Source organism: Limanda limanda, chromosome 1 (genome assembly GCF_963576545.1).
Source record: "Limanda limanda chromosome 1, fLimLim1.1, whole genome shotgun sequence".
Classification (NCBI taxonomy): domain Eukaryota; kingdom Metazoa; phylum Chordata; class Actinopteri; order Pleuronectiformes; family Pleuronectidae; genus Limanda; species Limanda limanda.
This window is the reverse complement of record NC_083636.1, coordinates 40,602,798-40,628,330: the sequence shown is the minus strand read 5'-3', so window position 1 is coordinate 40,628,330 and position 25,533 is coordinate 40,602,798. Positions and strand designations below refer to the sequence as shown.

General features: G+C 40.3%; 1 protein-coding gene across 1 annotated transcript in view; it reads left to right on the top strand.

Moving 5' to 3' along the window:
• The window catches only part of mkln1 (muskelin 1, intracellular mediator containing kelch motifs), a 29,139-nt gene extending 5,614 nt beyond the window's left edge, over positions 1-23,525 (top strand). Inside the window, exons 4-18 of the mRNA XM_061071884.1 lie at positions 1,553-1,641; positions 1,734-1,843; positions 2,748-2,940; positions 3,108-3,224; positions 3,409-3,474; positions 5,220-5,332; positions 6,039-6,251; positions 9,405-9,626; positions 9,744-9,873; positions 13,889-14,036; positions 14,554-14,668; positions 15,336-15,475; positions 19,299-19,401; positions 19,663-19,717; positions 20,392-23,525. Coding sequence (XP_060927867.1) covers positions 1,553-1,641; positions 1,734-1,843; positions 2,748-2,940; positions 3,108-3,224; positions 3,409-3,474; positions 5,220-5,332; positions 6,039-6,251; positions 9,405-9,626; positions 9,744-9,873; positions 13,889-14,036; positions 14,554-14,668; positions 15,336-15,475; positions 19,299-19,401; positions 19,663-19,717; positions 20,392-20,513 — 1,936 coding nt within the window. The 3' untranslated portion in view covers positions 20,514-23,525. The remainder of the gene's footprint in view (positions 1-1,552; positions 1,642-1,733; positions 1,844-2,747; positions 2,941-3,107; positions 3,225-3,408; positions 3,475-5,219; positions 5,333-6,038; positions 6,252-9,404; positions 9,627-9,743; positions 9,874-13,888; positions 14,037-14,553; positions 14,669-15,335; positions 15,476-19,298; positions 19,402-19,662; positions 19,718-20,391) is intronic.
• The last annotated feature ends 2,008 nt before the right edge of the window (positions 23,526-25,533 follow it).

The window sequence follows — 25,533 nt, the reverse complement described above, 5'->3', positions numbered from 1 at the left end:
AAAATGCAAGGACCCCGTTAAATTCAAAGTTAACAAGTGTTAAATACATACAAAGCTTTTACTCCAGACTGGAGGTCACTTGCCTCAAGAAGATGTATTTCATCCCAGGATTCAGGGTAGTTTCTGTTTTCCCCACAAAACAGTGATGCCAAGGCATGGAGAAATGGCGCTATTTGCGTTGACACACTCTCCTTCAATCTGACATTCGTTTTTCTATCTGGCTGTATGTTCGTCCGTTGTCTGACTCTCTGTGTAACTCTTCCCTCGACCTGCTCTTTGTTGTGTACTCTGAAGAAACCGGAAACAGTTGAAGCACTCGTAAGGTGCATTAGAACACATTTTCCATAAACCTCTAACAGTTTTTCACAGGCTGTATGGTGGTCAAAAAATATAGGATTATTATATATATTTTATTAGTATGAATTATAATGCACTCACATTTTTAATACATTTCTTCGGAACAGTATTTATATTTAGAAGCTACATGATGAGCATGTTGTGTTTTGTGTTCAACCTTGACATTTCTTTTTAAAGTGTCATTTATTTGTTCTATACCATTTTAAAGGTCCAGGGTGTAAGATCTAGGTGAAAGGGATCTATTGACAGAAATTTAATATAAAATAATCCTAGTGATGTTTTCACAAGTGTGTTTCATCTACATTATACAAATGTTTTATGTACCCTAGAATGGTTCCTTTATATTGAAATACTGTACTTTGTATTTACATCAGGGGGGTCCTCTCTATGGAGGCCTTCATGTTTCTTGTAGTAGCCTCAACTGGACAAACTAAACACCCTTTGAGTTTTTATGAAAACTGAAGGATTTGAAGGGGAGGATGAGGTGACGGGTATTCAGCTGCCATATGCGACTTCACTACTTTATGTCACTAAATTCTACACACTGCAACTTTAAGACAGTATATTTTAACATAGGCTATGTTTTGCCTTTACATCATTATTAGACAAATATATACTATATTTTCAGTAATAATTACATGCTTTTGAAGTAGAGATCAAATACATAATGTAGGCATAAGATTGGATTATATTCACATGAAGTGCAATTTTTTTTTATTAGTATCTCATATAGATATAACACCCACTAAACTTAATTTTTTTATTTAGACAAATATCAAATTAGAAGTCCCTTAACTGTAACTTCAAATCGAGTTATTTTTAACCTTGATACTACCCATTCTTTTGTAATTAGTTAATTAGCCTTGTATTTTTGCAACTACAAATAGTATGAGAATCTTTTATTGTGTTTTGCGCGAAAAATTTCAGCCTATTCACCTAATTTGGATTTGGGATTATAACTATTTTTTCCATAGTTTATGAGCCTTATTCTTTTCCACTTATTGATTTCTGCATTGCTGGATAGCTGGCCTGCCCGCAGTGCTAAAAAGTCCTAGAAGAAAACTTCATTACCATCAGCTGACAAATGGATTGTGGGTAATTGCCTAAAAGGTACCAGCATGCTGGTGTCATTTTAATCTAAAAAATTTAATTTTCGAAACCGCATCTTCTTTTTCTTTCCTTCTTCCTTTGCTAGTGGCCTTAAGAATGACTACAACAAGGAAACATTCACCTTAAAGTACAAGATTGATGAGCAGATGTTTCCCTGCAGATTTGTCAAAATAGGTGAGAGCTGATTCAGTTTGTATCAGTGTGTGTGCTTTGTGTTATTGGAAAATCTGTCTTTTGTTACTATATTCTCTTTCTCTGTATCTCAGTTCCTCTGATGTCCTGGGGTCCTAGTTTCAATTTTAGCATCTGGTACATTGAGCTGCATGGTGTTGAAGATCCTGATGTGGTGCAACCCTGTCTTAACTGGTATAGCAAGGTAAGCACCTCATGGTTACTTGGAGTTATAAAATGCAGGGTTGAAATGATGGATCGAATAACTCAATGACAAAAAACATTGATTCAAATTCTAAATACATAAAACAATCAAATTGCTGGAAAGAGCAGTTGAAGACGCTGGGAAGATAATCTCAAACTAAATGATATTCATCAAGGTAAGAATCATAGTTTTCCTTGGTTGCCATGGGTTTTATACTTACATGGGCTGTTTTGTCTATTTACCCCTGTGCTTCTGGTCCATTTGTCTGTAAATGGTCTGTATATATTTATATAGTGCTATACAGTTTTTTGATATTCACACACACAGTAATATAGTGCAGCACTTTTTTTTATGAGGGACAATTTGGGGTTCAGTATTTTATGCTTTGGCGTGCAGATGGGGAAGACTTGGATCAAGCCACCGACTTTCTGGTTAGCAGACGACTGCTCTACCCCCTTATCCTTAGCCACCCTGTTTCTCGGCCTCTTACATTACAACACTTGACTCACCAAGTTAATGCTGAGATATTGTAATTCGCTAACATCCCTAAAAATAGAAGTGTTGTAGTACATGTTGTGATAAAATAATTGTCCTTAAATAAGACAAACCTTTATCAGTCTCACTTTGGGGAGATGTGCATTGTTACGGCAAAAAAGATGAACCTTGTAAAATTCAGTAAATAATTAACAAAACATTTACTTAGGATCTATGTGATACACAGTAAGTAAATACCGCTTCAAATTATGGTATTTGTTGGCAACATTTTGTATTTGGCATGTTTCAGTGTCATTTCAATATCTAGCCTTGAATGGGACTTTTCAAGCACATGTACCTGACAGTAGAAGTTTGTGTTTGTGGACTAATTTGAGCAGGTATCCATTTCCTCTCCATTGTGCTCTTGCAGTACAGAGAACAGGAAGCCATTCGCCTTTGCCTCAAGCACTTCAGGCAGCATAACTACACAGAGGCCTTTGAGTCGCTCCAGAAAAAAACTCGGATAGCACTAGAGCATCCCATGCTCACTCACTTACATGACCGGCTGGTGCTGCAAGGAGACTTTGATGCCTGTGAGGAACTCATTGACAAAGCTGTGAGAGGTACTGTACTTGGCCTGATGAAATGCCATTAAAACATTTAGGGTTACAGTAGAGTTTAAGGTTGCCTTTAGATTTTAATTAGGTAATTGCTGCTTTGCCAGGTGTCTGCTCAATAGAATTTAGTGTGTGTGTTTTTTAAACTAAATTTCATCTTCTCTCCTTGCTAGATGGCTTATTTAATCAGTATATCAGCCAGCAGGAGTACAAGCCGAGGTGGAGTCAGATCATTCCGAAATGCAACAAAGGGACAAGTGTCCCAGAAATCAACCGAGATGACATGAGCGGTGAGATCCACTATTCAAGTAGGAAGTCTTCCCAGTCTATCAATCCAATATGTCAGTTCTTCGTTGACTCCCTTCTGCCCTTCACTACTCCTACTAAACTATTGTTATATACATCCAAAATTATCCTCTGTCAATTTTTACTCAACACCTCCAATGCTCATACACCATCCTCCTCCTATTGTAGGTGACAGCGATGACAACAGACCAGGAATGAGAGGAGGACATCAAATGGTCATTGACGTTCAGACTGGTGAGACCCTTGCAGTCAGTGTTTTGACTCAGCTATTCAACATATGCTATGACTCATTAGCCTGGGTGCCAGACGAACTTAGCCCCGCCCACAACATTTGTTGTTCGGGAAGTTCGGTCTGGAGTCGCTCCGTTGGGGAGAAACTATGGCCGATCAGGAGCTGATCGGATCCAATCAAATCGTCAGGGCGGGCTTTATACGATGATTGACAGATGATCTACAGTGACGTAATCAACCACGTCACCAGAGAGCGCAACCTGCAGAGCTGAGACATAAACATATATAGCGTTTATATCTATGGAGACATAGACATATATAGTGTTTATATCTATGAGCTGAGATGTGTCGATGCTGCCATCGAGTCTGTTTCAGAGACATCGACAGCGCATTCATTTTGAAAGAGGAACAGAGGAACACGATCAAGGCATTAGTAGATCGAACAGATGTTTTGCCGTTCTTCCTACGGGATTCATAAAAAGTTTAATTTATCAGCTGGCCCCGATGCTGCGGCCACACAAGCAGTCATATAAATAAAAAGAGAATGTGGGGGGGGGGGGGGCTACGCTCCTCAGCACATATGAGACAAAAAGACACATAGGTTGGGGCGCTGTTAATGTTGGAGCAACAAGGAAGTGTATGCTTGAAAAAAACGATTAGCTGCCGGTTCTCCTCTTCGCTTCCTCCTGCAGAGCCATGACAGCGGAGCTCTGCAGCGCGGCGTGCGGATCAGCAGCTCCGTGGAGTTCTGGTAGCGACGGATCACGAGCAGCCCTGCTTCCTGGGGGCTTTGCCTCCGGGGGATATACGAGCGGCATTTCCATTTATTTATTTAGAGAGTGAATAAACTCCTGAAACAGACAACTGACAGTGACAACAACTATGCGTCGCTTGACATACGTAACATATTACGTTGCTCTGATTGGTTGTAGGTCTATCCAATTGCGCGAAGAGGCATCTGGTTTCCTGGTTCCGTTGAAACACGCCCCATAATCACAGCCCAATGGAGCGGTCTCAGACTCATATTCTGACTAGAATAATGAGTCTGACAACATCAGGCTAATGACTCATACCATCTTACACAGATTCAGGACCCTAAGTTATAGTACTGTCAAATCCTATTCTCCCATCTGGTATCACTCCATCTCAAGATGGGTCAGTGAGACTTCTCCTGTGTGGGTTTTTGTTCATCTTCATCACAGAGTAAAGCGTGTGGGTTAACTTGACGGAGCAGGCACTGGGATCTCTGGAACGCTGAAAAAATAATAAAAAAACACCAAATACTCAGTAGTGTGTGTCTAGCCGGGCATTGCGCAACATGGCTCCGTCAGTGGAGCCTGTGTACTCCGCAGTGCTCTCTGCCCAGCGGGGCTGTGTGCACTCTGGCTCAGCTAGTGGAGCCCGTGCATTTTGCCTGGCTCTCTGACCGGACATTTCTGCAATAGACTATGGCCGCTGGTGTCGCTAACCCCACGTTTCCTAAAACTGAGTCACCAATAAGTTTGCTTCTCAACGGGTGTGTAGTTAATTGGTATTTCTCTAATTGTGGACCTAGCATTCTGCCCCCGCCAGACAGTCACAATTCAGTCACGGCCAAATTGCACAGCTGACAGGTGCAAGAATACAATACTGTGATGGTAAAATACTTCAGCATAGCTACCTGCTGGCAGAGTTCTCCAAAACGGAATGGACATGCCCTATGGAACTGCAGTTCATTCACATTTTGAGCACTTGTTTTTTCCTTGCAGAGACAGTGTACCTGTTTGGGGGCTGGGATGGCACACAAGACCTGGCTGACTTCTGGGCTTACAGTGTTCAAGAGAACCAGTGGGCTTGCATCTCCAGAGACACTGAGAAAGAGGTGGGAAGAAGGCTTAGAAAGCATGTTGGTTATACACAGTTCACTGTTCACCGATACATACAAATTCATTCATCTACTCACCACTATGCTGTTGGAGTTTCACGGTAAACTTTGTTGGAGCCAAATCCGATACAATTGAAGTAACCAGCTACTTATACTTCAGATGTAATAAAACAACAGCAAAAACATAACATGCCTCCATACTGCTCGTCTGGTGTCAACCAAGTGTCCACAAGCCCCAACATTCATATTAGACTCGATACAAGGTAATATACACTGTGTTTTAAGCCCAAAAGACAACAGCAAGTGTCTAAGCTAGGGGACGTAACCACATTATGTTGTATGCTAGGGTCCTTGAACGAATCTCGTAGGAAGATATCTGAGGACATTTAGGCCTAAAACATGGTGTAAATTAAGCTGTTTTGAGTTTGGCTGCAACAAAGTCTTAGCCGCAATTTTCTTTACTGGTAGAGGGAAGCTGGATTTAATTTCAATTAAGGACAATTCAGGAACAAGTTTGATTGTCTGTATTTTTTGTTTTCAGGATGGGAGGTAAAGATGTGATGTTTACTATTTAGGATGATTTATATTCTTCATAGGTGCCTGAACTTGTAATTAGCATCAACACACAATACTCCACTCTACAGGACTGTTTTTAATTGAGCGTGACTAACTAAGCATATTCTGTCTCCTGTTGATCAATCAGAATGGGCCAAGTGCCCGTTCCTGCCACAAGATGTGCGTTGACTCTCAGCGGCGTCAAATCTACACACTAGGCCGATACCTGGACTCCAGCGTCAGGAACAGCAAGTCTTTGAAGAGCGACTTTTACTGCTATGACATTGACGCAAACACCTGGACACTTCTCAGCGAGGACACGTCTGCTGACGGAGGGCCAAAGTTGGTGTTTGACCACCAGGTAGATTCAATTTGTGACAAGCTTTTCTGCTGACTATTTAACAGAGGTTTGTTATATCTGTCTGAATGAGCAGACATATTTCAAGACTATCGGTCTTTGCAAAGTGACCCGCAAACTTGGGTATGAAGATTTGATTATCTGTTTCTGAAGCATTCAGAAATCTTTGTCTAAACCATAGTTAATTTGACAGAATAATATTACTACTTAGCATTTAAATAATCTTTATTGGGTTTTGGTTTATTAATAATGTATTTGTTTAAAATAAACTAGAAAGCCACTCCTACCTTTGTCAGGTCTAATGCCCTGTCTCGCTGTCTCATAGTTACAGTGAAATTCCCAGATCCACTACAAATGAATGGGTTCTTCCTTCGGACATTTCTCACCCCTCCACAAAATGTCAAGGAAATATTCACTGAACACAAATATCTTTCACCAATATCAGAGCTTTCACAAGGATTTGGAATAGCTGGACATTGGTAAATATTAGTCAGTCCCCGGAGAGCCTTCATTTTGGGGATTCACATTTTAATGCTACTATTTCATCATATATAGAACAACAAAGTGCTGCTAATAGATGCACTGTATGAATGGGTGAATGTTAAACTGTACTGTAAAGAGCTTTGAGATGTCATCAAGACTAGAAAAGTGATATATAAATACAAAACCATACACAAGTATCTTAATAATTGCATATTTTAGTAAGTTTACCTAGCACAGGGAATGTGACCCTTCCCTGAAAGAACATAACATCACAAAAAACTTGATTACTTTTGTAACTCGTACTCTACTGTTGTTGCTAGACTGTTCATTTCAAACATTAAGCAATTAATTGTCATATCCCAAATGCAACATATTTTATTTTAATCATCTTCTATAAACTTTTACATTTTAAAACATTTTAAACAATTTTTCTTCCAAGTTTTGTAAAAAGCTTTATCTTATTTTTTTAATCCTTATTTGTAGCAAGAGATAAATAAGAGTTACACCTTCACCTTTCTTTTGAAAACATCTTTCACAAACTTTTGAAATAGCTTTATCTTATAAACACATTTTTGAAGCAGTTTTAATAATTTAAACATCTTAGAACTTAAAATGTGAGCTATTCCTGCTTATCATTTAATAGAGGTATGGACATTTCTTAATCCTAAAATGCGTCGCAATGTGGAGAGCAACTCTGGACAACTCTACAGACAGAACATAATCAATTTTGTTCATTTTGTAGTGGTGTCCTTTCATTAATACCACCACTGCTTCAAGATTAGGCCAGACAAACATAAATGATCCGGTTGCCTTTTACCAAGCTGGAATATCCTGTCTCTAAGTACCCGCCATATGTCTGACTGATCGTATGAATCAATAAAAAATTGTTGAATTGAAAAAAGATGCCATGTGCAGTAATATAGACAACTGAGGATACATTGAGATACATCGTATTGTTGACAGGTGTATCGTAACCAACTTACCAATTATATTATTAGAAAAAAATCTATGCTGCGCTCCATATCATTGATGGCATAACATTAATTGGAGTTGTATCTCACAAATTTGCCAAAGTTCTTGTTTGTTGTGGGTACTCACAATTGGGGTTCTCACAATTTTGTACAGTCTCTCTCAACCTTACTATGTAAAGTACCTTGAGATAATGTTCGTTGTAATTTGGCTCACTTAATTCAAACCTACTATTCAATCCTACTAATGTATTATTTAACGTATCCTTCACTGTCTAACTACACTAAAACAAATCATACAGACAAAAGCTCAACTAAAATAATACGTTATAGGGCAATTTAACTTTGATTTAAATTTAAACATAATCAAAGTCAATGCTTTGCCAATTCTGCCAATTTTAACACCCCTACTTCAGTGGCAACTTTGATTTTGCATCTTCGATGTGCGCAAGCTGTTTATTCGGGGACACTGTACGTAGACAAAAATAAGATCATCCGCTATCTGCAGCGTTGACCAGCTCTTGCTTTTTGTTGCGGCCATTGCAGAAATTCGGTTGTTGTGACTAGGGTTGGGTATCATTCCCATTTGAACCAGTGCTGGTACCAGTACCTGGACATCTGTATCGGTGCCCAATGGTACTTTTTTCCTGGTACTTTACTCTCTCTGCATAACAAAAAAATATCGGACCGTTTTTTTTTTCTGCGTAGAGAATTGCAAGGTGACTGCCTTCACTTCCCGACAGAATTATAATACAGTGGAAACTGCCTATAGTTATCACATGCGTCCAAGGCCAAGTTCGTCATAAGCAGTTAGCTGCTATAAAATAATTGTGAAGCTTCTGTATGATAGTCCCAAAACTTAATGGAAAGGTAGCAGCGCACACAGACACAAAAAGCTGCTAACCTCTCTCGCTGTCCTTTTCTCTCAAAGACTCAGCTGATGTCACTGACCCGCTACAGTTAAAACGTAGATTTTTCTGAAATAACCCCACAATATCAACGATGATCACCAAATAATGATCGATACTTTTCTTTAATTGAGTCAAATCTTTTTTCATAGCTGCATATTCATTCATAATTCAGCTCGGCTCTCTAGTCAAATCTTTTTTCATAGCTGCGTATTCATTCATAATTCAGCTCGTCTCTCTAGCTGACACACACCCTAACATTGTGATTGGTCACGTGTAAACTCAGACATAGAAATTATGTAAACTGAGCGTAGATGATCAGCAGTTAATAGCTAGTCCATCATTGTATGAGGGCAAGACAAAAAATCATCAATCAAATTTTATTTGTATAGCCCATATTCACAAATCACAATTCGTCTCATAGGGCTTTAACATAGTGTGACATCCTCTGTTCTAAACCCTCAGCAAGAGTAAGGAAAAACTACAAAAAAAAACTGTTAACAGGGTAAAAAAATTCAGAAACCTCAGAGAGAGTCACATGTGAGGGATCCCTCTCCTAGGACGGACAGAAGTGCAATAGATGTCAAGTGTAGGAAAAACAAATCAAGATTAAAGTTTTTTCGCAGCATTGATAGGGTAAACATTTTGAAGGATCACTTCAATACGGTATGTCAAGGAGAAAAAAAAAATATATATAAAAAAGAATGCAATGTTTTTTCCCTCAGAGTCACGTTCAGTGTCTTTATGCCCTTTAGTCCTCCTTTTTGGACAAATTGCTGTTCTTTTCTACTCTTCAGATGTGCATGGACTCAGAGAAGCACATGATCCACACATTCGGTGGTCGGATTCTGACATGTAATGGCAGTGTGGAGGACAGCCGGACATCAGAACCTCAGTTCAGTGGCCTGTATGCCTACCATTGCCAGGAAGGAACATGGAACCTCCTGCGGGAAGACTCGTGTAACGCTGGGCCAGAAGATATCCAGTCCCGGATCGGACATTGCATGCTCTTCCACACTGTGAGTCCAGATTTTGTGCCTGGTTACATGTTTTGGCTATATTTCTACTCCTGTTTGGATAAACCTGTCTGATGAATTTAATATGACAATAGGCTTGAAACTCTCTTCTTTCCATAGAGAAACCGCTGTCTGTATGTGTTCGGAGGTCAGAGGTCAAAGACTTACCTCAATGATTTCTTTAGCTATGATGTGGACGGGGATCATGTAGAGATCATATCTGATGGCACCAAGAAGGACTCTGGCATGGGTAAGATGTCAAACCTTCCAAAGTGGCATGCTTGTGTGGTTTCCTTTTGGTCCTTTTTGAAATAATGGTAAAGATAATCTCATATTGGTCTTTTATCAAACAACCACAATGGGAGAATGTGTTACAGGAGCAAATTCACTTTCAAAAAAAAAAAGTAGCACAAATAACCTTTTTTCTTTCCTCTGCGACATTTTTTTTGGGTTTGAATAAAAATGAATGTGACACTACTTCCCTGCATCCTATTCTCACAAACACGATATCTCAAGAACTCTTTGAAGGAATTGTTTCACATTTGGCACAAACATTCTCTTGGACTCAAGTATTAGCTTATTTCATTTCCGTAGCCAAAGGGCAAGGTCACAGTGGCCTCTCTCTCTCTCTCTCTCTCTCCCTCTCCCTCTCCCTCTCCCTCTCCCTCTCCCTCTCCCTCTCCCTCTCTCTTTCTCTCCCTCTCTCTTCCTCTTCCTCTTCCTATTAACCATTATAAATGTAGCCGAGAGTTTAATTCACTTATACTGAGAGGTAATAAGGACACGAAGAATGTGAGCTTGAACTAGGTCCGTATGCCTGTTTGACTTTTTCACAACTAATCAAAACTTCTCTACCAAAACAGAACAACATTTGCATCGGGGTAATTGGTGACCCTTTGCAATAAAATTCCCATAAAAGATACACTGCTTATGATGACAGGAAACACAAATTCACTGAACAACCTTTCACAATAAGGCAACAAAATTAAATACACTGCCACGTTATGTTTCAAATCACACAACACAGATAGAGCTTGATTTCTTCTTGCCTGAATGTTAAGTATTCATGTGGGCAGAGCATGCCAGAGAATCAAATAATTCCCAGTCTTGCTAAAGAGATCTGTTTAGCTGTTGCAGGCAGCGCACAGATGCTGAAGTTTGCTCACAAGTGCTTTTTTGAACCCTAACATTACCTTGGCATGTCTGGTTGGTGTTTATCCCTTTTGCCCACCGTGGGGCAGAAGCTGTTTTTTGTGTTAAATGGTAAATGGTTTTGTATTTACAGGGTTTCCCCACGAAAACTTGCTAAGCCTGGTGGTAGCGCTGCTAGAAGGCACCCGCGGGGGGGGGGGTGTTGAGTCGGATTTTGAGCTGGACACCATTGTTTCTTATACTCTAAACATGTTGCACTTTGTTTAATATGCACACCTAACTTTTTTATTTTGATAAGGGGTTAAATAGATACTTTGATATATTTTTGAGTTGCACTGCTGACTTAACTTATAAGCCCTCTTTTTTATTTATTTTTATCACGTTGGAGTTGCTAGTTTAAACCTACAGTTTTGCACTTTAATATTTGAGCCTTTGTTTACATTTTGTTTTGTGCTGCATTATATGGTGACATACAGTTTGTTATCAAAATAAAATTAACTGAATTGAAATGGTCAATTTGATTTTTTTGGAGGAAAATTAATCGTTTAGATTAATCGACTAATCGATAAAATAGTCGTCAGATTAATCGATAGAAAAATAGTCGTTAGTGGCAGCCCTACTTAATATTAAAAAAAATACAAGTTTGCTGTGAACATAGCAGTCAGTCCTCTTATTTCAGAAACAATGAACCGTAACAGTTTGGTTACCAATAAAAGATAAGCGTACTACTTCTTTGCTTTCAGCCAGCTACTCAAACAGACAAGCAACAAAATAACAAACAAACAAAATACACAGGCAAGTGTCGGCCTACTTTGAAATAAATTAAACACAGAACTTTGTAGGGCTATTTGAGTCCTCCTCATATTTGTGGAAAATGTATGAAATAAGAAGTACCCTATTTTTAAATAAATAAAACCAAATAGCTGCAGCCTAATCGTGTAACGGACTAGGTTTATGTTTATGTTTTGACTTATGTTCAGTAAAACACTGTGTTGAAGGAGCGTTCTGATGTCCGAGGGTCAGTGAAGGCGTCTGGGTGGGACATGTTACTGTTTGGACCAATAGGATGGTTGCTTGGGGATCGGGGCTCAATGAGGAAGTGAAGTGTTGTTGATGTGCGCGAGTGACGGATTTTTTTTTTTTTTAAATAAAAAAAACATGCAACGCTTAGCCTGGCGGGGGGGGGGGGAGTAAAGCCTGGCGGCCCGCCAGGCCTATACAGCACTGGGGGAAACCCTGTATTTATATAGCGTTTTTCTACTCTTGATGACCACTCAAAGCGATTTACAGTTCAGTTTTACATTCACCCATTCACAACCACATTCATACAGTGCATCTAATCGCAGCACTTTGTTATTCTATGGGGGGCCATTCAGGGTTCAGCATCTTGCCCAAGAACACTTCGGCATGCAGATGGGTCAGACTCGGGCTCGAACCGCCGACCTTCAGGTTGGAGGACAACCACTCTACCCCTCAGCCACAGCCGTTATGTAACAAACTAATAAACAAACAAAAAGACTAATATTAATAGTTACAACAACAATGGTAATAACAGTGATATTAAAGGGACAATTCACCCAAAAAGTTAAATTCACTTCAGGGGTCAACAGCTTTGCAGCCAAATACAAATTGAATAAATGGTTGACCAATTCTGGGTGTGATACACAGATCCAGAAAGGCTCCAGTCTCCACAGCTCTGCCCATGTGATCATGCATTTGGGCAGATCCCACTCCATGTATACAAGTGAAATTTCTGAAAAAAAAATTTTGGAATGGAGAGAATGGTTTACTTTTCTCAACATTAAACAATAAAATTGCATGTTTTCCTAATATTGTGCAGCCATATATATACATGCATATCTCATCATTTGGTTTCTGCTGTCTGAGGTATTCACTTCAGCTTGTTACTTGGGCCATCTTCCTGATGTAGTCCTGGATTTTCATTGCCTCATCCTGGATAGTGGTTTTGACACTCACTTGTCCTCTGCCTCCCTCCATTCACTCAGTTTACAGCCCCATGATGCTGGACTTGGGTGAAACCCTCCATGCACAGTGAGGAGCTTCCTTGTCTTGATATCAGTGGCCTATGTCTCCTCCTTTAGCCAGGTTATTACACCAGCTGGGTATCTGATGACTGGCAGGTGATATGTGTAGATGGCTCGGACCTTGTTCTTTTCAGGACTTGTCTTACTCTGTGTAGGAATTTGGCTGTGCCTGACTTCCTTGCAGCCTCTTCATGGTTTCCATAGGCCTGTGGGATCATGAGGTATTGATAGCTGTCCTAAAGATCTGTTATGTTGCCTTCTGGTAGATCTGATTATTTTGCTTCACTTCGATGCCATCCCACGCACTTATCTTGTCCGAATGACATTCCGATGTCATGGTGGGGATCTGTGAGTCGATTTCTTGCTTATTCCTGGCATACAGCTTGATGTCATCCAGGTAGAGGAGGTAGCTGATCTTTGTCACACCGGCAGCTCTCTGACACACAGGGGCACATCCAGAATGTTTTAATTACTCAAAACTCCAAAACTCTTTAAAATTTAATTCTGCAGTCATGATTCAAGTTCATGATATCCATAACACCATGCTGACTACTTAAAACTTAATTTAAGGTACCTTGAATTTAGGGGAATAGAAGACATCTTGAATCAGAATTAAATTAAAGATATCTGCAACTGGCAATATCATCATGTTGTGGATGTCTGTAATACATATAGAAAGCGTTGTACAAGAAGATGAAGTTGCTTTTCAAATAAACTGCTTGAAAGGGTAATCTGTAGATTTTGTCTCTTTATCTGATAATGAATCTATATCTGAATATTTGTTCCCTGTAAATAGGATTTAGATAGATAGATAGATAGATAGATAGATAGATAGATAGATAGATAGAGTACTTTATTCATCCCCAAAGGGAAATTAAGTTGTCATAGCAGCCGGTATATTTGAATACAATAAAATACAATAGAATTTTTATCTTATTTGAAAATTTGATTAATTTGATTGATTTATAATGGAATTTATTCAGATTTTTCCCCTTGCTATTCTTATAGAAACTATTGTCATTTCCCATCATAGCTCAATCTCCCTTATCCTTTTGTTTTTTTGCAAAGTGCCAATGACAGGCTTTACCCAGAGGGCCACCATCGACCCCGACCTCAATGAGATCCATGTTCTCTCGGGCCTCAGTAAAGACAAGGACAAACGTGAGGAGAATGTTCGCAACTCTTTCTGGATCTATGACATCGCCCGCAACAACTGGTAGGAGACAGAATGAAAAATTCTTGCAGGGCATAATTGCAGGGGAGAGAAACAGTTGTGTAACTATCATATATAAGTAGAGTGAGACTGGTTGTTATAATTGAAATAATGTAATATAATGTCCTAAAAATTCAAGGGGGCCAGTGGTGTAGTGCGTAATATGGCTGCTGTACTAATTACTTCCGAGTTTCCATGCTGAAGTTTCCTTGGGTAGAATACTTAACCCCCAAACTGCCCCCAATGGCTTTTCTGTCAGTGTGTCAATGATGTGATAGAAAAGGCTTTGTGTATTGAAGCACTATATGACTGTGTGAAAATTACTTTTACAGTTAATCTTTGAGTAAAGTAGTCAGTAAGACTAGAAAATGGCATATACATGTAGTCTATTTACCATTGGATTAATTGAAAATTGGTGTTTATGAATAAACCAGAACAGGTTTTCTTTTGAAGCTGAGAAGAAGTGCTAACTTTTCATATTTCGTACCTGTGTGCGTATGTTGTCGTCATTCCTCCTCAGGTCATGTGTGTATAAGAACGATCAGGCAGTGAAAGAAAACCAGAGCAAGGCTCTGCAGGAGGATGAGCCGTGCCCACGCTTTGCACATCAGCTTGTATATGATGAGATGCACAAGGTAACACTCAGCTCATTTGCACTTTTATATACTGGTCTCTAAATTGATTCACTAAGGCTTGAAGGCGGCGGCGGGCCACCACTGAAAATTTTATGTCACGGAAACCCTGCTCATAACACTCTTTTGAAGACAAGGCTCAGTTTAGCTTTCTAAGATAAAATTAAGAAATAGCAATCAATATTGGTTGGTCAGTGTGGGTATTGTGGGAGTGGCCACAAACAAATTAGCTTATGGGTGCTGAAAGGTGTAATATTTGTTGTAAAACTGTAACAGATCAGCTCAGTCAGCGCTCCTTCAATGTGGCCCAGGGACATATTTATGTTCACGCACGTAAAAGTATGGCCACCCCTTAATGTAGTCTGAGTGATCATATCTCAAGAGACATTGCATATACATTTGAATTTACACATGTGATCAGATCAATCAGGACAGATGTTAATATCAGGTCTAAGCAGGATCTTAAATACAAAAAAATTGCATACGTCCCAAGTTCTACTCAATAGGATTTGTAAACAAGCTGAATTTTGGCCAAATGCAAATTGTTGGATACAAAATTTTATTTTAGTGTTTGTGATTAGTCTTCATGTTGTTGTTGTTGTTGGGTTTGTAAGTTAAAAGACTGATGAATAGAATATCGGTTTAGTGTATATTTTCTACGTTTTTTCAGGTGCATTACCTGTTTGGTGGAAACCCTGGGAAGTCCTGTTCTCCTAAAATGCGATTGGACGACTTCTGGTCCCTCAAGCTGTGTCGGCCTTCTAAGGAGTATCTGCTCCGTCACTGCAGATACCTCATCAGGAAATACAGGTCTTCTGCTTTTCTAATTTGAGGTCCCACTGACAACCCACCACTGCTTCATTTGTCTTACATCGGATATTCTGTTATCAACATTAATACTGTACTATGCTATCAAACAGATGGGCTATTGTCTAGGGCTGTAATGATTCTCAAACCAAGACCAAAATCGAGGTCCAAGTGTCCAAAGTTTGAATGCAAAACTACGACACGTCACCCTGCCCAACCCCACACCCTGGTGCAGGTGCAGCCTGTTTAACTCACATTACATTGCACCCGAGACACACTGGCTGCAGATGTGCCATGGAGTGTGTGCGTGCCCACGTTTGTGCGTGCGTGAGTGGAAGGTGCACGCATAATACAGTATAGTACTGGTATTTGTGTACATAGGATTACCTTCAACAAGTACATTTTATTCTCAATAGCGCCAAATCATAATATACATTATCTCATGGCACTATACAAAGAAGGTCAAGACCTTACAAATTTTAGAGAAAAAAAAGAGAGGGAGGAGAGAGATACAGAGAACACTCAGGTTTCAGCTCTGACTATAGATATATTGAAAACCATAAGAGTGTAAAGCTAATATTAATGATAGCAGCAACAATTACCAATAGCAACATAACTAAGGGATGGCTTTGATCCTACCCTAACTATAGGCTTTATCTAAAAGAAGCATTTTAAGTTTAACCTTAAATATAGGGATGGTGTCGGCCTTTACCAAACCCAGAGAGAGAGCTGGTTCCACAGGAGAGGAGCCTGGTAGCTGAAGCCTCTGAAGCTGAAGTGTGGAGAGTCAGAGAACATGCTGAGCTGGCATTGGTGACGCAGCAACGCTCATGTACGGGGGCTGATGGGAATGTTGTGGGGGGTGGTGTCAGGTCTGTACCATTGCCGTGAGTGAAGGACTGAAGGTTTGTAGTTTGTGATCGGTCTATGCCTCCTCCAAAGCTTAGAAATAGTGTTAAAGTTGCAGTTAGTGGAATTTAGTGACATTGAGTGGTGAAGTAGCATGTTGCAGCTGAATGAGAGGTGAGGGGTTCACCTCTCCCTCCCCTTCAAAACATGACAGAGAACCTGTAGTAACCAGTGTCCACGTGTGTTTGTTTTCCTCTGTCGGCTTGCCTCCCACACACTGAACCATGGCAACTAACAGAACAAAATAACTGTGGAATCAGCAACACAGTTGGGAAACAAGACCGGTTCCCCGGTCTTGTTTCCCAACTGTGTTGCTGATTCCACAGCTTGAATCTGCTTGAGGCTACACGGAGCTAGCTAGCTTCCCCCCCAGCTTCCACACACAGTCAGCAGGGACTCCCGACTCTAACTACTACCCAGTGTTTGCTTCTAACCTGGCGGTATTATAGAAACAGTGTCATGATAGAAGTGGAATTAAAGTCGTGACAGCGGGTTTTTGCACCGTTACCACCGCAGTTAGCATGGTGGCTAGCCCGCTAGCCTAGCACGCTAGCGCCGTTATGAAAGCTCGTTATAACCGTATGTGACCTTGCACACATGCCGTCAGTGCTCGAACGAGCAACCGTCAGCCGGACAACTCCGCTGGCTTAACACACACGTCACATAAATGGTAGAATCATAGTTGTGTTTGTGTTTGCTGTGACACAGGGAAGGAAGCAGGAGGTTTGAGGTCCGGAAATGTGAAATACGGAAATGACGTCATACGGAAATGATGTCGTTCGCGGACCAATCACAGCCAAGGGCTGTCCGTTGGGTCTCCGAAATAAACACGGACAGTTAGAAAAATCAGAGGTGCACGAAAAGCTCTCCGAGGCGCTTGGAGAGGGCGTTTCTCTGTCCGTTTCTGTCCGTGTCATAAAAAACGGAGAAGTATATATCGGCCTTTAGAGTTCTCTCTACTCTGTACCATCGTTACACATCTAAATGCCCTTTCCTTCTGCAACCTTAACAGGTTTTGAGAGCTTTAATTTCTGCCTGAATGCGGGAATCAGGTGGACCATGACGTGGTCAGAGTGTCCCAGTGCAGCGCGGGGGTGGCGGGATAGACTTTAGAATCAGAATCAGAATTCTTTTTATTGCCACGTATATTTGCATATATTGGAATTTGCCATGGTGTGGTTGGTGCACTGTACATAAAAACAAAACAACAATATATACAGTAAAGGCCGATCCATATCGGCTGATCTATTCAGTGTAATTCTATGCTGTGCGCTATGAGTGACGTCATACGCAAGCAACACGCCGTGCGGAGCCGACAGTGTCCGGCGCCTCTCCCCGCGGCCCCGGTGCGAGCCGAGCCGCCTCCACCGGGGCCGCGGGGCTCCCCGGAGGCGGGCTGCCGGCTGCTGGTGCTGCTGCCCCGGGACCGGGAGCCGGAACTTTGCCCACTCCGCCCGCCGCCGCCGCTAGCTTCCCCGGGGCGGCTGTGAACCCCGGTCCTGATCCCGCTCCGGCTCCCGGTCCGGCTCCCGGTCCAGCTCCCGGTCCGGCTCCCGGTCCCGCTGTTCAGGTGGCGTGAGGTTTTAGACCTGATAGCCCGGAACCTTTTTCCGGATGGAAGTCTCTGAAAAAGGTGGTGACCGGGATGGGAAGGATCAGCAATGATCTTGCCTGCTCTAGAACAGGTCTAGGAGAGCCGGCAGCCGCTGACTGTTGTGTAGCAGTGTTCCAAAGTTTTGTCCTCTCTGGTCGGTCATTCAATAAATTGTGTGTGGGGAGATTGTGGCTGAGATATCATGGTCAAAAAAGGACAGTAACTAAGGCGTCCGGGTATATCCGCTCCACACACAGTATCTGGTTGTTGAGCGTGCACTGTGTGTCCTGCTCGTTGGCCTGCGGTGGAATGTTAACACAGACCAGAATGAATCAGGCAAACTCACGGGGGTAGTAAAAAGGTTTACAGTTCATGAACAAGGTTTCTAGAACAGGAGAGCAGTTCTGCTCAATCACTGTCACATTGTTGCACCAGCTGCTATTTGTATAAAAACAGATTCCCCCACCTTTCGTTTTGCCGGAGAGATCTGTGTCCTGGTCCTCTCTGAACAGCTGGAAGCCTTTTAGCTGCAGCGCAGAACCAGTGTTGATCCCTACAGCCATGTCTCCGTGAAACACAAGACAAAATATGAAGAAAAGTTTCTAGCCACCAGTAGCTAAAGTTCTTCCAGTTTGTTGCTCAGTGAACGCACGTTAGAGAGAAATATTCCTTGAAGCGGTACATTGTCGGCATCTACATAGAAGCACAAGCACTCCAGCATGTCCTCTCTTCCTCCTGCGGTTCACTGAGTGAGCAAAGTTGAGCACACCTTTGACAAGAATGTCCGCTAATACCACAGATGGACAGGGTGTGGCTGTGGGGTAGAGTGGTATTCCTTCAACCAGAAGGTCGGCGGTTTAATCCTCAGTATTCCCCATCTGCATGCCGTAGTAGTGTCCTTGGGCAAGATAAATTGCCCCTCATAGATCTTGAATGCACTAATTGTAAGTAGCATGGATAAAAAAGGGTCTGCCATTTGACATGTAATGTAACATAAAAAAAGATGGAAATCAGTCTGCTGGGGTTGTTGCTCTTCTCTGGTGAAAGACTTCCGGGTATATCGGCAGAAAATGAGCTGACACGCAAAACGAGAAATTTAATTTTTTCAGTCCCTGGTAACACTGGACGCAAATAAAAATTTATTAAAATATTATTATTTCTTTAAAAAGATAAACATTTCATGCCAAGAAAGGCCTTCAACTTCACTATGAAATTGTAATACTTTTGACCTTTGTGCATGTTTGCCTTGGGTATGTCGCCAACTATTGGCTAGTTGCTGTCACTGTTGCCCAACTGCCTGTTCTGTGTGTTTTGATTTGTCAGGTTTGAGGAGAAAGCCCAGTCAGAGCCCCTAACTGCACTGAAATATCTTCAAAATGATCTGTCGCTTACTGTGGACCACACAGACCCTGATGAGACCAAAGAGGTATGGAAATATCTAAAGATTGTAGTTTTCCATGAACCGTGGGTGTCTTTACAATTGCTTTTCAGTTCGGCTTTAGTTTTCATTGTGGATGTACTTTTTAAACAAAAGAGGTAAATGAAAGGATCAGAGAATACAGATAGAGGTGGAGTTGTAAACTGTGTATCAGAGCAACCACTGCAGCAGGAGTCTCATCTGCTCAGGCCGTTTTTTTTATTCAGCATTGTTGAAGATTGAAGTGACTCAGATTGTGTTGTTCTTTAGTTTCAGCTCCTGCCCTCAGCTCTCTTCAAGTGTGGCTCTGACTTCATCCCTCTGGGTAAAAACCCTGCCCTTTTTCATATTCAATGATATGTTATGTATGTCCAAATAGGGGCCAGAATTAGATCCAATTAACTTTGTTACGTGCATGCTTTACTTAAAAGTACTTTAAATTAAATAAATATACTGTACCCTAGTTTGGGATAGACTTTGAGTGGGCGATAATACTAGAACACCATTATATTTATACAGTCCCTTTACCCTCTTTTGTGTAAAGATCTAGTGCTATATAAATATTATATGCATTGTTTAAGTTTCAGCCCTATGTTACAATTTCTGGAAGTGACTATCAAATAATTACAAAATACCAAACGTGTTCAAAGCTAAAAGAATGTGGCCAGATAAGCTCCAAATGTGGTGTGAGTGATAGGATCTCAAGACTCATTGAGGATGCATTCACACATGTACACTTTCCCCTTGTGTACGCTGTCCACTTGTTATCAGATCACTCAGGACAGATGTTAATACCAGGTCGTAGTGGTGGTGGTAGACTCCATTACCATTATGGTCTGTATTTATATATCGTTTTTCTTGATGACCACTTAAAGTGCTTTACAGTACAGGTTTTTAGCCATCTGCGTTCCACATACATACAGACACAGTGGTATTAGTAGGTAGATAAAGCGGTTGACTCTGGTTGAAATTAACAGTTGTTTTCCTTTTTTCTGTCAGGTTTCTCAGATGTGGACCAGACATACGCTCAGCGGACTCAGCTCTTTGATATGCTTGTCAACTTTTTCCCGGATAGTATGACCCCACCCAAGGGCAACCTGGTAGACCTGATCACCCTCTAACCCCTCCTGCCTCTGACACGCCCCTCCGTACCCCTCATCACCCACTGGACTGACTGAACCCCACCCATGCACCTGATGGGACAGAGGAAACACAGACCTGTTATTTTTCTATTCCTGAACTTTGCTTGTGGGAGTAAACTTGATGTGGATCATCCCCATCTCTAACACACTGACTTGCTGCTGTCAGGCTGCATTAATGCTGGTGATGGTTATAAACACACACACACATTATATATAAGCAGACTTCCACGATAGCTTGAAGTGTGTTTTTCCAGTTTCACTTGAATATTTCTGCCATTTTTTTCCACGTACTCAAAGCCCATTATAATCAAACATAGCCAAAACAGTTTTTGTCTGACTTGGTTTTTTGTTCCCAGAAAAGTTTTGACCAAATAGGGTATTTCCACTCATTTGTTTTTAGTCATGTTTCTTTGAATGTTCCTCCTGAAAGGGATAAATCAAAGAAAAATTAAAACTCACTCATTATCTAGTCACCACGATGCCGATGGAGGGGTGGGTGAAGTTTTGATTCCACAAAACACTTCTGGAGTTTCAGGGGTAAACAGCATTGCAGCCATATCCAATACAATTGTAGTAAATGATGACCACTTCTTCAAATAGAAAACAACTTAAAATGCCTCCATCCTGCTCCTGTGGTGTCATCTAAATGTCCGTTAGACCCAACATCCACATTTTAATTGAAAGGGCATAATTTATGCTCCTCTGGAGCCGCATTTCCACAAACACACACTGCACACAAGCTCTCGGCCAAGGGTGCCTACGGTAGCATTGCTAGTTCAGTTAGCATTGGCACTTCCGGTAGCAAACATTTTGACACCACAGAACAATATTTAGGCATTTTAGGGTTTTTTTCTGTTGTTTTTTACATTTGAAGAGGTCAGTCGACTTACTTAAATTGTATTGGCAACGCGGTTTATCCCTGAAACTGTTTTGTGGACTCAAACACCTTAGTTTTTATTTTTCGGTGAACTATACCTGTAGGCTTTATGTGCTAAAGCATAAGATGATTTATGTTCAGGCCAGTTGTAAAGTCAAGAAACCATTTAAATTCAAATTCATGGGTGTTTAATTCATTTTAAGACGGGACAGAAAACATTTAAAAGGAAATAATTTTATTTATTTAATCTTACTTAATGTCAGCTCTCATTTTCATGATTTGGTTAGCTTCGATTTCTGTAACACATGCCCCCATTTATAACAGAGAGACTGATGAGATGCATCAAAGTATTGTTTGAACAAAATTGGACTGGTTCTAAGAGATAAAGTTTAATATATATTTAAATATACATTTATATTGGTTCTGGGTGTTTTCCTTGTAAAATTTCTGTTCTCAGTCATTCATGGACTCAACTATTAGATGTCTAATGTTGTACAAAATATGTAAATATACATGTAAGATTATTTTCAAAGATTCTTGGATTTAACAGATCCTATGCTGGTTCATGCTCTTCCTCGTCCCTCTTAATCATAAACTGCGTCTGCATACAGTTACCTCCAGGTTCTATATGTAATATCTATACTTACTCATCGGGAAGAATTTCAAATAACTGGTATGTGAGTTTTGATGAAATAGTGGTAATAGGGCGAGAAGGTGTTTTAAGGTCTGTTTGGTGTGTTGACATGTTTGTTCTGTATGATAAAGATGTTTGTATTATTTGTCTCTCCAGCGGCGACAGGCAGTGACCACTGTGAACATGATATCTAAAGAAAAACTTGAGGGTGTATTTTCTTCAAGTGTGGTACAAAATATTCACTTGGACTCGAGGATGACCGATTAGATTTTGCTAGTCAAAGGTCAAGGTCTCGGTGGCCTCACTAAAACACCTTTGTGGTTTTGGAACGCAACATCTCAGGAACACCTTGAGGGAATTTCTTAAAATTTGGTACAAATGTTCTCTTGTAGTCAAGGATGAATGATTATCTTTTAGTGGTCAAAGGTCACGGTGAGCTCATGACTTGTGAATGTGATATATCAAGAACACCCATAGGCAAATTCATTACATTTTGCTCAAACATTCACTTTGACTCAAGGATGAGTAAAAAACTTTTTTGCCTTGTGAATGCATTATCTGAAGAATACCTTGAGGCTCTCTTTTTTAATTTAGAGCAGAAGTTCACTTAGACTCACACATTAATTCATAAGTCTTTGGTCCCCAAAGATCAAGGTCACAGTGGCCTCTAAAACATGATATTGCAAATCTCTTGAAGGAATTTCTTCAAATTTCAAACATTTGTCACCTGGAATCAAAAATCTACTAATCAGATGTCAGTGGGCAAAAGTAACAATGACTTGTATGAGTCTGGAAAAAGAAAAGTATGTAGATTGAACTACTCTGGGTGATGGAGCCATACAACCACAATGTGGAAATTCTAGGTGGTTTTTTTCTTCTTCAAATCCCTGCTGTCTAAAAAAAAATGTAATGTACAACCGGCCTAACTCATCTGCTGGCTGATAAACTCAAAATCCCCCATGTTTTCTGTGCATACACAAAGCATGTTTTAACTCACGCAATTTATTTGACATCTGAAAGGAGGTACTGTATACTTTACTAAAACTCTGCTGGGCTCCCACTCCTCAGTTTCAAAAGACAGCTGTCTCCCACTTGTCCAATGGAAATAAATCAAGTATCATGGTGTAATTTTTAGAAATAATAAATAGACTGCAGAAAACCATGTTGGCTCAGTGATTTCTGCATAAAGGGACGAAAAGCAAACATAATCTGCTAACATGGAGTGTGCTCAGTCCTTTGGACACAAGAAAGACTGAGCAGGCAGCCTGTTCTGTGTGCTGAAGGAATAAACTTAAACCAGCAAGTTGCTAACAGCTGATCATACAGTAAGCCAGAAACTGAATACCTGAGTCCCTTTTTCACATTTTTTTTTAAATGTGTCAGTCAGTGCCTCTCCAGAGAAGCTTAGCTAAACAGCTTGGAGCTAGCAGTATTCATGTAACCAACAAAATAATAAAAAAGAAGCAGGTCTGAAGTGAAACCATATACACCTTATATTTCATATCTAAAACAGATAAAAAATGTGATACATGAACAACTTGTGTTTTTAATGACTTGACATTTTGTTTTAAGTGGCCATGGTTCTAGTAAGATAATAGCTTGTAACTTCCATACAACTGGGAGGCAAAGAACTGTGAGATGCTCCTCAAGTCTTCTATCAGTAGGATGATGGTCACATTTAGCTATAGAGATGAGCCCTGAGTTGTTAAAATACTTTAGTGTTTAGTTTAAGCAGAGTTAACGGTTGATCTGCTGTTACCAAATCATACTTGGACTTTAATGTTAATTGCAGTTTCGGGTTTGTAGTCAGTCTCAGTCAGACATACAGATTTTTTATGTTATGGGGGTTATGTTTTCATTAGTTTTTGTTTGTTTGTCTGAGTTTGTGTTATAACTTAAAGACTACCACATGAATTACCAATATACTTGTTGGAACGATGTGGAATATGTTAGACAAGAACCCATTAAATGTTGTTCTGGATCAGGGGACAGATAGATTTTAACCAATTTCCAAGGGAGCAATTCAGGGCTCTAGATAAAAACAAAAATAGCATATTTAGGGGATTTATATATAAATGTTTACAATTTTTATACAGTTGAATGAATTTCAGTTCGCTGGAGGTAAGCACTCGTGTTAGTGCTATTATAGTTTGTCAATTAAAAAACAAAAATAATATAATAAATTATTCCTTTGTCAGGTGAAAGCATTAGACAACTTTCTTCCAGTCAGATCAACTGTGATGCATCACAAACAGTACATGACTGGTCATCCCTGGCACAGCTGCTACAATTGGTAATACTTTGCAAGTTCCTGGACAGTGAGTCTCACACAGTATGACATACGTCCAAAAGTCTTTATCTTAAAATACAAAAGAAAAATTACCAATGTGATGGCATAAGACATGTAATGCGTTGAGGGGTTACGTTACAATATGTTCAATTTGCTAAATACCTTATAACAGACGACCATTTCTCTAAATATATGTCCATCCGGAATTGTAGATTCCCTGTTATATTTTACACATGGTTTACAACCCTGAGTCTGTGCAGATTCTATTTTAATGATGATGTACACCTAATGTATTTTTTTTTTAAATTAAAGCACAATACCGATGTTTTGCGGGGTTAGGCACGTAAAACTGTCATAAGCCATGTGCTTATAACAAAAGCCACTGTCTTTGGCACAGTCTTTAAACTTTTAAAATGTTGTGTTGTTTGTTTGTGTTTTTTGTAGTTGTGACTCTGATTCCCGGATCCTGGTAGACAGAAATTACAACACAAAATATATAAACATGCTTACTCAAAAAAAAAGTGTACCATGAAAAGCATCACATATTGGTATAAACCCCACTCAGGCAATGCTAACTTTGTGAAAATGTCCTGTGAACATGCACCTAATATGCTATTATGCTGTGCATTGGGTGCTATCTACTGAGTATCTGCTGAGTTTACTATCAATCTTGCCTGCACACAGAGGATGATCAAACTTAATAGATGTTTTGAAAGGGTACTGACATGGTAAGAGAGAGCATTATCAGAGGAAAAAGCTATGCACACAGCTCTAGAGAAGAAGGGGCTTGAAGGCCATGGTGGTCATGTTTTATACAATGGTTTTCGGGGCACTATGGCACGATGGGAGCCTGGCGTGAAACCCTTTCCATGCTCAGCAACAGGCAGAGCTCAGCTCAACACCATCTCTGCCCAGTAAGGGCATACTGTATGGATGTATTGTCCCACCCCCTCATGATCGATTAACTTTTGAAGTTAATCGATCTATCATCTGGAGATACTCTCCCAAGTAATATTCCTAATGGATGGTGAAAATCCGTCCATTCTTTCTGAAATGAACTGGTTTATCACTTGACTGGTGGCTCTCAGATTGTGTCCTGCTTTGCAGACTAATGTGAAAATCACCTTGATGAGCGTGAAGCAGTGACATACTGTAAAAAACACTTGTTAGATGGAGCTGAAGTGAACTGAAACCTGTT